The sequence below is a fragment of the Solea solea genome, chromosome 7 (genome assembly GCF_958295425.1).
Source record: "Solea solea chromosome 7, fSolSol10.1, whole genome shotgun sequence".
In the NCBI taxonomy this organism is placed as follows: Eukaryota; Metazoa; Chordata; class Actinopteri; order Pleuronectiformes; family Soleidae; genus Solea; species Solea solea.
The window spans coordinates 14086968-14098781 of NC_081140.1; the positions used below are offsets into that span (position 1 = coordinate 14086968).

General features: G+C 39.5%; 1 protein-coding gene across 1 annotated transcript; it reads left to right on the forward strand.

The window, feature by feature from the left end:
• Positions 1-103: 103 nt before the first annotated feature.
• Positions 104-11789, forward strand: LOC131463125 (E3 ISG15--protein ligase HERC5-like). Its single transcript, XM_058634827.1, has 23 exons — positions 104-370; positions 1498-1654; positions 1774-1850; positions 2240-2467; positions 2882-2973; positions 3057-3184; positions 3350-3504; positions 3893-3948; positions 4103-4194; positions 4285-4347; positions 4450-4543; positions 5578-5758; positions 5929-6080; positions 6441-6560; positions 6661-6756; positions 6976-7152; positions 7452-7592; positions 7666-7832; positions 8613-8676; positions 8768-8838; positions 9798-9981; positions 10497-10599; positions 10715-11789. The coding sequence occupies exons 1-23, from the start codon at positions 136-138 to the stop codon at positions 10951-10953; spliced, it is 3072 nt and encodes a 1023-aa protein (XP_058490810.1). The 5' UTR covers positions 104-135; the 3' UTR covers positions 10954-11789.
• Positions 11790-11814: the final 25 nt, after the last annotated feature.

The following is an 11814-nucleotide window of genomic DNA, read 5'->3' on the forward strand; positions in this document are numbered from 1 at the left end:
GCCACAGTATGCCACTGTGGCACAAGACAGTATTTCAAGTAGTGATTGTGAAACATCCGACGGCACTTGAAGGCGGCAGTAGCTCAGTTGTCCAAGCAGGAGCTGAAGCAGCATCACTTGAGTGCAGGTGGAGACATGGTGCAGTTGTATTGCTGGGGGGACAGCTCCAGTGGACAGTTCGGTCCACAACGAGCTCTCAGGCCAGAGACCTGGACTCTGCCCTGGGACATAACTGACATATGTAGCGGGGAACGACACACTCTGTTCCTCAGCAGTGATGGCTCCCTTTTCTCATCTGGGCACAACGCTCATGGACAACTTGGACGAAAACAACCTGGACGAAAGAAATGTAAAGATGAAGACAAGCCAGGTAATATTAACAGTAATGATAACTACAAGAGCCCTAATGGCGGCAGACTAGTGTAGTGCACATTTAGTACATTTTAGCTGCGTTACATTTTATTTAAAAGTTTAACTTACTTTTTTGTCTTTTCAGTCCTTTTACGTCTTTCAACACTTTTATTCTACTTTTATTCAACACTGTTTATGTACTGTATATGTAAGTATATGTATATGTATATATATCCTTTAATTATGTGGACATTCATAACTGACTCGCTTTTCCCAGATTTAAACCCTTTTCTGACCGTGAAAATGGCATAAAGACTATGTTATTAATCCCCCAGGGTCTGTGGGAAATAGAGAATTGTCTGGTTCCTTGATTCAAACCTCCCAAAACAATTCACATTTATCAAGACAGTTTCATGAAACGACTTTTTACTTTTTATATACTAGATAAGTGCAGCATACATGTGTTTTTTAAGCTGATATAATGACGTAATGAGTTTAGTTGCACCTCCCGCTAACAGGACTGAGCTAAGTTTCCGTTTAACTTCACTTTAGTCCCGAAAACGAAACTTAAACTTAAGCCCGTGCCTTTCTGTGCTGGGTTGCGTTCACGAGCAATCTGAATTTGGGATTCCAGCAACAGAGTTCCATTCAGTGTCAGGATACATTTTTCTGGCTATGTAAAAGTGTGGGGTAGTATTAGAAGTAGTGACACATTTTACTAGTAATAAAAGTAGTGTTGTATTTGAAATTATTATTGTTGTTATTATTATTATTATTATTGTTATTAGCAGTAGTAGAATTATAGCACCTTTCACCGAATTGAAATTCACAAGAGTAAAATCAGTGAAATATAAAGTATTACTATTTATTTAGCAAAATGTCTCTTTCAACAACTAGTTGGGTGCACCTGCAGCACAGATCCGTGCCGCATGAGCACTGAGGGTTAATATGAAAAATAAGTAGTTTGGAGTTTAATTATTATGTACAAGTACCTCACAATTGTTCAGTATTTCACCATTATTAAAAGCAGTTGATTGTAAGCTTTCCACCAAAATAGTGATCTCTTTGTAAACACTTTGCTCCAATCTTCCTGTCCAAGTTCTCTCTGTAGCATGTTTGTCCCTGTGTATGTGTGTCCTGTGTCAGGTCGAGTCGAGGGGCTGGGTGAAGTGTTGACGATGGCGTGTGGTCAGGACCACTGTCTGGTTCTGTGTGCCTCTGGAAAAGTGTTCTCTTGGGGGGCGGCAGAAAATGGACAACTGGGGCTCACACCGACTTCACAGCAGGACATTTTCAGACCAAGGCAAGAGAGTTCTCCTGGAGACACGTGGTTATGTGAACTCTGCTCTTCACAGAGAGCTAGCCCGATAGTGTACAAGTACACAACTGTTTTTGTGTTCTAACTGTGTCGTCCAATTACAGTCGGGTGCCCATACCACTGCCAGTACCAGTGATTCAAGTTGCCTGTGGAAACGCTTACTCTATGGTACTGACCAAAGGTAAGAGACTGAACACACTTTTGTTTTTTCATGTCTCTGTCTTTTTAACGTTTTGATCCCGATACAATAAACATCACAACCAATAAGATAATATTGCAGATACAATTACAGTTATCCTCATACAGTTATCTTCTTCATACCATCTATAACTGAGGCATGACTGAAAACACAAAGAAGCTTCTCGTTTAGCAATTTGACATAATAAACTCTCCTTGCACTCGTGCTGCTGCTGTATACACACACCAATGCTCCCTCAGTCAGGTCTGATTGCATTGCTTTATTCCGTGTTTACAAAGACTAAACAGAGGCAGGTTAATAACATCAACAACTGGTGGTGTTGGAATATGGACTGTAAAGCTTAATAAAACGGTTTTCTCTCCACCTTCCAGGAGGAGATGTTCTCTCGTGGGGTTTGAACAGTCACGGTCAGCTGGGTTTGGGGAAGGAGGTGGCCCTGCAGCCCACACCTGTCTTGGTGTGTGCTCTGACTGGCGTTGCAGTGACCCAGATTGTAGCCGGAGGGAGCCACTCTCTGTTCCTCACACTCTCAGGCTTGGTGTACTGCTGTGGAGCCAATAAATGTGGCCAGCTGGGCCTCAAAAGGCTGGATGAGAAGGGTACAAATGAAAGTGTTTTGACTTTTCATTCCAACCGGACATAAAAGGCTAAACTAAAAAGAAGAAAAGATGATTACAGAATGTATATGTTAATATTAAACTAAACTCAACACTCTGCTATAAAATGCTGCACATCTGATGAAAGAGGTTTTTATAAATAATGTCATTTGTCAAAGAAGGAAATGATCAGAATCATTCAACACACGACAAACTCAGAGGGAAAAGAAGCTGTTGTTATTCTTTTCAGAAGAAATATGATGCTTTGCTGTGAGACTTCATTAATTTGCACTACAATAGTAGCATAGCTGGGAATATAAACCTCCTGATTATGTGTTTTATCTAAGGCACTGCTTTTAAAAACTCTCTATAAGCAGGAAATAAGCATTCTTTCCTTTTTTATTACCCCATTATCAGGCAGGTTTAACATCTGTGTGGTGCCTGCTCTCAGACCTCTGAGCATCTCCTCCATGAGCTGTGGAGAGTCCCACTCTGCTGTGTTAACAAAGGTACACACTTGACCAAATCTTTCACCCACTGCTGGATTGTCAAACTCCTTCTTATACAGTATTGTCTAATGCTGGGATTTTAGGACGGTGACGTGTTCACTTTTGGAGAAGGAAGCCACGGTCAGCTCGGTCACAGCTCGTCTGCTAATGAAGACAGACCCAGGCTGGTGGATGGCTTGGATGGACCTGCTTCACAGATTTCATGTGGCCGGTAAAAGTTAGCAGTGTGGTTATCTGTAAACTGAAACTTAATTAATAAGTTAATTTGGTGTTTGGTGCTTTTATAGTGACACAATTTTAAGATAGACATAGAACTAGTCATCTGTTGCTACTGTGTAAAATATTTTTTTTTATGATTCTTCTGATTGTTGCCCAGGAATCACACTCTGGTTTTGACCTCCTCTGGACAACTGTGGGCATTTGGCAACGGAGTTAAAGGTCAACTTGGGACTGGACGACCGGAGGACAGTCTGAGTCCAACCCTGGTTCAACTGCCATGGACTGTGGACAGTACAGCAGCTATACCCAGTGGTATATATGAATGTGCAGTGTGGCCTCTAAACTTAAAATTATAGTAAATATGTCAGATTGTAGTTTACTATTATCTATATGTATGTGTAGATGAATACGCATAAATGAGGGTTGTGTTCAAGACACTCATGACTGTGTTGTTAATATGGTTGCCTATGGTTACCTTTAAATTGCTGGGGGCTGAGGTGACATGGTGTCACGTGGTGATGGGTAGCACCGTCTTTATTTTGGTTCCCTCGCTGTTTTGGTGAAGGGAAATGAATGACTGATGCATCTGCACAGTCGATGATGGAAATTGTCTGCCATTGTTTACTGCGATTTACTCCAAAGACTTACGTTTGTTCATGTTTTGCATAACCATCTGATTTGATTTTGCTTGTTTGAGCAGACTTGAGAATATCAGCTGGGTGGAATACAAACTTCACTTATATTTCACCTGCACAGGTAAAGTACAAAATATTATTTAACGATCAGTTTTTTCTGTTGTCTTTTATGTTAGACTTGTGAGCTGATAATCACCTGCTCTTTTTTGTGTCCCTGGGTGTCAAAAGTTGTTCTGTGATTAGTTGCCTAAAAGTGATGTCTCCTTTTTGTTAAGAGTTTGGATCATGGATCACAGATAACAGGACGACTGGACGAGGAGAGACTGCAAAGATGGCTGTTGAGCCATGGCAATGCAGAGGAAATAACGTATTTATGCTATTTCCTATCTTTAAATATTGGACTCTCGTGTGAAAGAATATTTCAGGGCTCTTCCAATGCTTTGCTCTCTTTGTGCAGCAGAGAAATATCTTCCATGTTTATGACAAGTTCAAGTCTTGTGGCAAGTTTTACCAAAGCCGAGTAAGTGTGTTTTTATTCTTCGCCGCTTTCTGTGACATCAATAGAAAGTAATTATAAGTCATAGTTTGGTATTGTCACTGACTTCTTTGGTCTTGTTATCAGCGTGTCAACAGAAGCAGGTGCCCTCACTGTGGACCTTGAGGCTGCCAGCAAAGCTTTTGACCGGATGTGGGAAAAACCGTGGATCGGATTATCAGTTAAGAAATCCAGCCAGATCTTTGACCATCGTGACACGGACACCACTAAATTAACCACTTATCTGACTCGACTGTTTCCATTCACATTTCCATTTATAGTCTAGATCAGGGGTGTCAAACATACGGCCCGGGGGCCAGAACCGGCCCGCCAGAGGGTCCAATCCGGCCCACAGGATGAATTTGTTAAAATTTCACACTACGATTACAATCTAAACGTAATGTCAAATGCAATATTTTTCACTTCCAGATACCTGTGACTAAATGTTTGTGCCTTTATAGATCCAGTGTGCTGTGTAAATAGCAAATTTAGGCATGATATTGTTGAAATTGCACTAATATTTCTCAAGAATTTTTTTTCTTGTTGTTCATAGGTTATTATGCTGGTTTCATTATGCTATTTTACTGGTCCGGCCCACTTGAGATCAAATTGCGCTGTATGTAGCCCCTGAACAAAAATGAGTTTGACACCCCTGGTCTAGATTATGTCCTTATGTCGGATGTTCCCATCCAATAATGTGTAAAATATAACATGCGTTTCGCTCAAAACACAAAGAATAACGATAGTTTCTCCCTCAACACAAAGTATGACTTCTTTGTGCTAGCTTTGTTACTGTAAATTATAATCTGTTAATACATAATTGGATTATTATCAAAACAATGCTGACATAATAATTTGACTTTGGCTTCAGACATAAATCAGCCTGTTGTAGTTGCAATTGCAATACCGTAGTTGTGCTGTTCCATCATTTGCATATGACATTTGGATGTAATAAAGAACCCTCACACATGTTTCACACTATACAATACTAGTTTGTTTGTATGCAAATGAACGTCCTGTGACACAAAGTCCAAGGCGGTTCTGACTGAAATCCTCTGCAAAAGCTACAGGAGGAAAATCACAGAGGTTACCATAGGAATGAACACGCTTTGGATTTGCATACGACATACAGTGTTTCTGTACGGCCGTCTTAGATTTGTATTCTTAACAAGTTGTTTAAACACCGCATTATCATCTCCTTTTTTCCCCACACAGGTGAACCCTGACTTGTTGATTAATTTGCTTGTCAACTCAACGCATGCCCTCAAGTCTGCTGAGGTCCTGCTCATCCTGCTGACATGTCCCCTCCTCCAAGTGGAATCCTGTGTCCTCAGAAGGGTGTTGCCTGTGTCCTTTGTTATTGCCAGTCTGAATGAGAAACTGCAGGAGACTCTAAGTAAACAACTACAGACTTTATCCACTACTACTACCACTGCTTTATTCTCTTTCCAAACGTTGTTTAATTCAATGTCCGTTTATCTTCAATGTTTATCCGGCATCAGATTTCACACCATTTATGAGTAATGCAATAAATCTTTGATACAGACTGTGACTGTTGTTCTGCAGGAGGCTGGTGGTCTTCACTGACCCCCTCCGTGCTGGTGAAGCACATCACGGTCTTCAAAAATGCCCTGTCCTTTATATTGAAGAACGGTTTGGTGACAACTCACAACACACAAGTCAAACACCTGCAGGAGGTCCTCAGACTACTTTTCAAGGTCAGCATAGTGTCTCCAATGAAAAAAGAGAATAAAGAATAAAGTCAGAATTTTGACTTTATTCTCAGAATTTATGACTTTAAACTCAAAATTCTGAGATTAAACTAAGAATTCTCAGTTTAAAGTCAGACCTCAAATATTTTTTTTTTCCTGTGTGGCCCTGATCCTCTTCCGTAAAAACAAGACTGGTTGCACATGTATTAAAATATGCATTGCTTAACTTGTGAAAGTGAAAGTGATGTCTTAAAACTGCATGTTTGATCATCATTGTCCACTGTCTCCACTGTCATGGTGCTGTAAAAAACGGTATACCTTACCAAATGAGAAACACTCTATTCCTGGTTTATTGTTTATTCACAGGCCAACAAAGCTGGAAAGTCATACAAAGTCCCACTGAGCACATTTTATGTCAAGGAACTTTACGATAAACTGGCCCTAGGACAAGACGTCCTTCTGTGGTGGCACTTTGCCAGAATGGAGGTAAAACGAAAAATGTTTGCATGTGTCCTCAGAGTCTTACATTAAATGTGTTGAACTGCTTACTGATACATTTATTCCCTCATACATGACTTTCTTGAAGGATGACATTAACACACCAGCCATTTTCTGCCGTTACCCGTTCTTGTTTCCTCTGGAGAGCAAGGTGGCGCTCTTTAAAATCTACTATGCATTAAGGGTACAGTACAATTTATAAACACAGTATATTTAATACTATTATTTCTGCGTACAGTCTACCAAATGTGTATTGCAATTATTATTATTGCTATTATTAGATCTTTATTTATTCATTGCTGTGACTTTCTTGTTTTTTTATGTCTTTCATTTTCCTGTAACTTTAATATAAACTGTAATTTTAAAGATGCCTTGGCCTGTACTGTCGTTTTTGTGATTACAGGAACTTTGCCGTAGCTTTGAAGAATGGTTTCCTTTAGTGGACAATGAAAAGGTAGTTGATGTAAACTCTCCCCCAGCCGCATTCTTACTGCTGACGCTGAGACGAAGTCACCTCGTCGAGGACACCTTCAGACAGCTGAGCACCGCTGACCACAGCGCCTTCAGAAAGGAACTTCGGGTAAACGCACCATCAACACGCTGCCATTTCTGAAACCACATGTAAATCTGTACATTCACAAAGGTGTGGCTTTTAAAGTCAAGTTTTAATGGTTATTATCAAAAATATGTGCTTTCAATCTTTGTAAATCCAAGGCAAAAAAAGAGCTTCTTATCAAAAATGTAAAAGTTATTTCAGATATTTTCATTTATACATGTTCTCATTTTACACAATGTCTTTTGCACATCACACCAGTCGGTGGCAGTGACCAAATGTTTAAAATGCTAAAAACAGGGCAATAAAATAAATGTCCTCCGTAGGTGCAGTTTGTGGATGACAGACACGTGATGAATGTCAACAAAAGGGACGTTTTCCTTTACGTGTTGGATGAACTTATGGCTCCAGAGTCGGAAATGTTCATGGACAACGACGACAAGACTCTGTTCTGGTTCCCTCCCAGGGTAAGAGCAGTCGTGATCAAACAGAAATGCATCATTCGTACTTCTTGATCTACATCTTCTTCTTTCTTCACAGCCCAAAGTGGAGGAGAATAAATATTTCCTGTTTGGCGTTCTCTGTGGCCTGGCGCTGTACAACCACATCACTGTCCACCTGCGCTTCCCTCTGGTTCTGTTCAAGAAGCTGCTCAGGGTCAAACCCTCAGTGGAAGACATGAAGGAGTTTGACCCTGTCTTATCAGAGTATGTTTTTTTATACGATGCATATCTTAACACATTTTTCCCATAGACTGTATATAAAGATGAACGTAGTCTTCCAGTTTCCTTGCTGAAACCAAACCAGAAGTTGCACTATGTAGAACAGCCACCAGGGGGCAGTTTGAATGGAAAAATTAACCTACTTCTCACTTGATTTAAAATAATAATAATAATAATAATACATCGTATTTTTAAAGCGCTTTTCTTAACACACAAAGACGCTGTATAAACACAAAACGACAAAACAAAAACAAAAACAAAGGACAGGACTGGGATAAAACAATGGGAAATAGACAGTTAAGTGTATGCAGTTTTGAACAGGTGGGTTTTGAGTGATGATTTGAATGTCTAGTGAATCTGAGTTCCTGATGAGTTGTGGGAGTGAGTTCCAGAGAGTGGGGGCGGCTTCAGCAAAGGCTCGGTCAAACATCAGTAAACATTTTCATGATGAGTTCATGGTGTCGATCACAAATTCCAGGTTGTCTTCAATAGAACGTGAGGTCAATTTTGGGATTTTTTGAGGAAAAGAGATGATAAATGACATGTGAGTGTGACTGACAGCTGCTGGTGACGTCGCTGCACTCCTGGTAGCAAAATCTCGACATGGCATCGGCCAAATCACGATCCTAGGGGCCTCAAATGGAGTTCAGTGCCACATGATTTTTTTCTTTTCCTTTAGGAAAACGTTATCGATGAAAACTATAAAATTGCATATATTTGAACCCAAGTAGGCTCAAAATGTCATGCTGTTTCCTGTGTCTTCAGCTCTTGGCGGTGGATGTTGGACTACCCTCCTGATCAAGTCGATAAAATGGAGGCTATTTTTACAGTAGGTTTACTAAATCACAGTCAGACATATAATATATTCATGTATTATTCCAGTGTAAATACTGAAAAAAACAAAACAAAATTTGATACAGGTGCCCTGGGGCGGAGAGACAGTCGAGCTTGATCCAGATCAACCTGGGAAACTGGTCACAGTGACAAACAGGTGTGTTTGTACAGCACAACTGATATTCTGCTTCATAACTTTTAAACGTGGATCATTCGTTCTCTAAAAACGTGTTTATTTCTGAATTATGTCTTGAGAATGAATTTGTTTTATTTCAGTTTCACTATTCATTTTTTTTTTATTATTTATTTAATTTATTAACACATGTACATTTCCCTCTCGTCACACGTTGGCAGAGGTGAAAACGTATGTATGTGTTCCGACCACATTCCTATTACACACAACTCAATTTAACGACTACTTTATCCCTTCACCGAATGTTCTTAATGTTGTCAACACAGCAATATTTCTGGCTTTAAAAGCTGCCATCGCCGTCCTGGATTAAACTGCTGTTCTTCAGCCTTCTATTTATTTGAAATGTGTTATTTAAAATAATAATATTAAATATAAATATTAAGAATATATAAAATAACTTATTTTAGATATTCTTTTAAACTGATTTATGCCTTTAATTCGTCTGTTAGACTGAACACACATACTTTAAATGATGCTTAAGTTATATCCCCCTCGTCTCCCTCCCAGAAACAATTTCTGTATTTTATTTGGAAGCAAGTTATTTCTTACTTTGCATATTATTATATTGAGTTCATTTGTGCAGTCTCTATATCCAGTGTTATTTATTAATCTGATGGCCCTTAAAAAAATAATAAACCTGGTGAAATCCAAGGATGAAAAATGACAAATCAACAAATCAATAAATAAGTGAGAAATAAATACCGTAATAAGTAAATCAGTAAAAGAATGAATGCATGAGCTGCCTCATTAGCATATGACACAAAAATACATAAATGAACAGAGAAATGAATAGATTTCGTCCTCCGAGTCTCCAAGCATTTTTCACACAATCTAACAAAGTAAAACAGAAACCATAAGAACACTATAGCAATGCGAGGACATGGCCGAAGTTTCACGTCCGTTTCTTTCTTCTCTCGTCATAGGAAAGAATACGTGGCTGCCTTTGTCAACTATGCCTTCAACAAATCAGTGGAGGGCGTGTTTGAGGCGTTCAAGAGAGGATTTTTCAAAGTGTGTGACATGGACATGGTGGACTTGTTTCAGCCCGAGGAGTTACAGGAAGTGATCGTGGGCCAGGACATCTACGACTGGCAGATGTTCAAGCAGGTCTGTTTAAACCATGAGGTCATTTTTACGGCTTACATTACAATACATGTCATTTAGCAGACGCTTTTATCCAAAGCAACTTACAATAAGTGCATTTAAACATTTGGGTACAAACAAGAGCTAGAAGTTTACCAACCAAGTGACACAAATCTTTTTTGTTCACTTAATGGTTTACGTATTGCCAACGAGTGGAAAGTAAGTGGCAAGCTAAACACTCTAGGCACCGATAGTGCCCACAATATGCTGGCAGCTGCCCGGTGACTTCCAGTGGGACACCTACCGTGCGTGGATGACTGTTCTCTCTCTCTCTCTCTCTCTCTCGCGTTCACAGACCTGAGTCTCCTTGAAAGCACATCGTTCTGTGTTTAAAAAGAAAGATAGAATTAAACAATGGTCACCGTCTGATTACTCATTTATTTTGTCGTTCGAAGAAAAGCAAACTTTTAATCGCGCTTAAACGTCTTCATTAATAAGCAAAAAGAAGTGAAGGTCGGGTGCTTTTCATTTCCTAACAGAACACAATATATGAAGGAGAGTACCATGCCGAGCATCCAACGATCATCACCTTCTGGGAGGTGTTTGACAACCTGAAAGAAGAGGAAAAGAAAAAAGTCTTTTGTAAGTATTGACATCATTTATTAAGTTTAGTTTAAATACAAAATAAAGATCCTTCTAATACTATAATTGATTGGCTATTGACTCACTATACTCTCTTTACTGTTCATGTGCACAGTGTTCGTCACAGGCTGTGCCCGCGTGCCCTACGTCGGTATGAAAAGCATCAGCATGAGAGTCGCCGTCTTGCCCGATGCCTATGAAGTCCATTTGCCAGAAGCTCTCACCTGCCATTACCTGTTGTTACTGCCCAACTACCAGAGATACCCCGTTGACAGGACAATGCGCACGAAGCTTCTTGAGGCTATTAATGACAAGAATGGCTTCTCAAAGAAAGAATATCCTAGACCCCAATGAAAGTTGACCGTTAGTTAGTTCCAGGCTTACCTGCAACTAGTCTTTTATTTTAAGCCGTGACCTAAGTTGCAACTTTACATCAGAAGTAGGATTTTCAGAATTCAGGGGTTCCCACACCTTGGTTGAGATCAAATTAAAGCACTTTCCAGGACATATTGGCCAACTGATTCAAGCACTTTCTATCATCCATGTCTATTTTTCAAAACCTTCAAGGGCCTTGAATTTTTTTTTTCTCCAAATTCACAAACCAAGGATTCTAAGGACCCGTGGGAACCCTGATTTTTGTATAAAATAATCATGTTTTAAGTATAACCCTGCCTGTAAAGGGTAAAACTGCATTTGTTTTTCCACCAATGGAAAAACTGCACGTGTAGAAAACTCTGCAAAGAATCTCTTCTACTAGAATACTCAGCTGTTAGACCACTGCCTTTGCTTTCAGTCACGGCGACACCTCACTACCCTTTAGGTACAGACATCGTCAGCATTAAGTTGTGTTGCTGTGCACGTTTATTTTTCTGCCATAACCACCAAACAATAAATGTTTTTTCTGTCCAGTTAAATGTGTAATGTAAACCATGTTTAATTACTTTACCACATAATGCAGGAGTCCATCAGCAAGTATATGATAAAATTGATAGTCTATTTAACCGCTGAGATTTCTCTTCCAGAATCTTCATTTGTTCCACGACAGTACAACTTAAGGTTCTTTTTAAAATCACATTATCTATTACAGTTAAGCTGTAAAAGAAAATTGACGAGTATGTGAAACACTACAGCAGCTCCAGTCTGACTGAGCCAGACAGAATTCTAGTAGACTGCAATTTTAAATTTCTTTACATGAAAAAAAATACATAAAAGCAA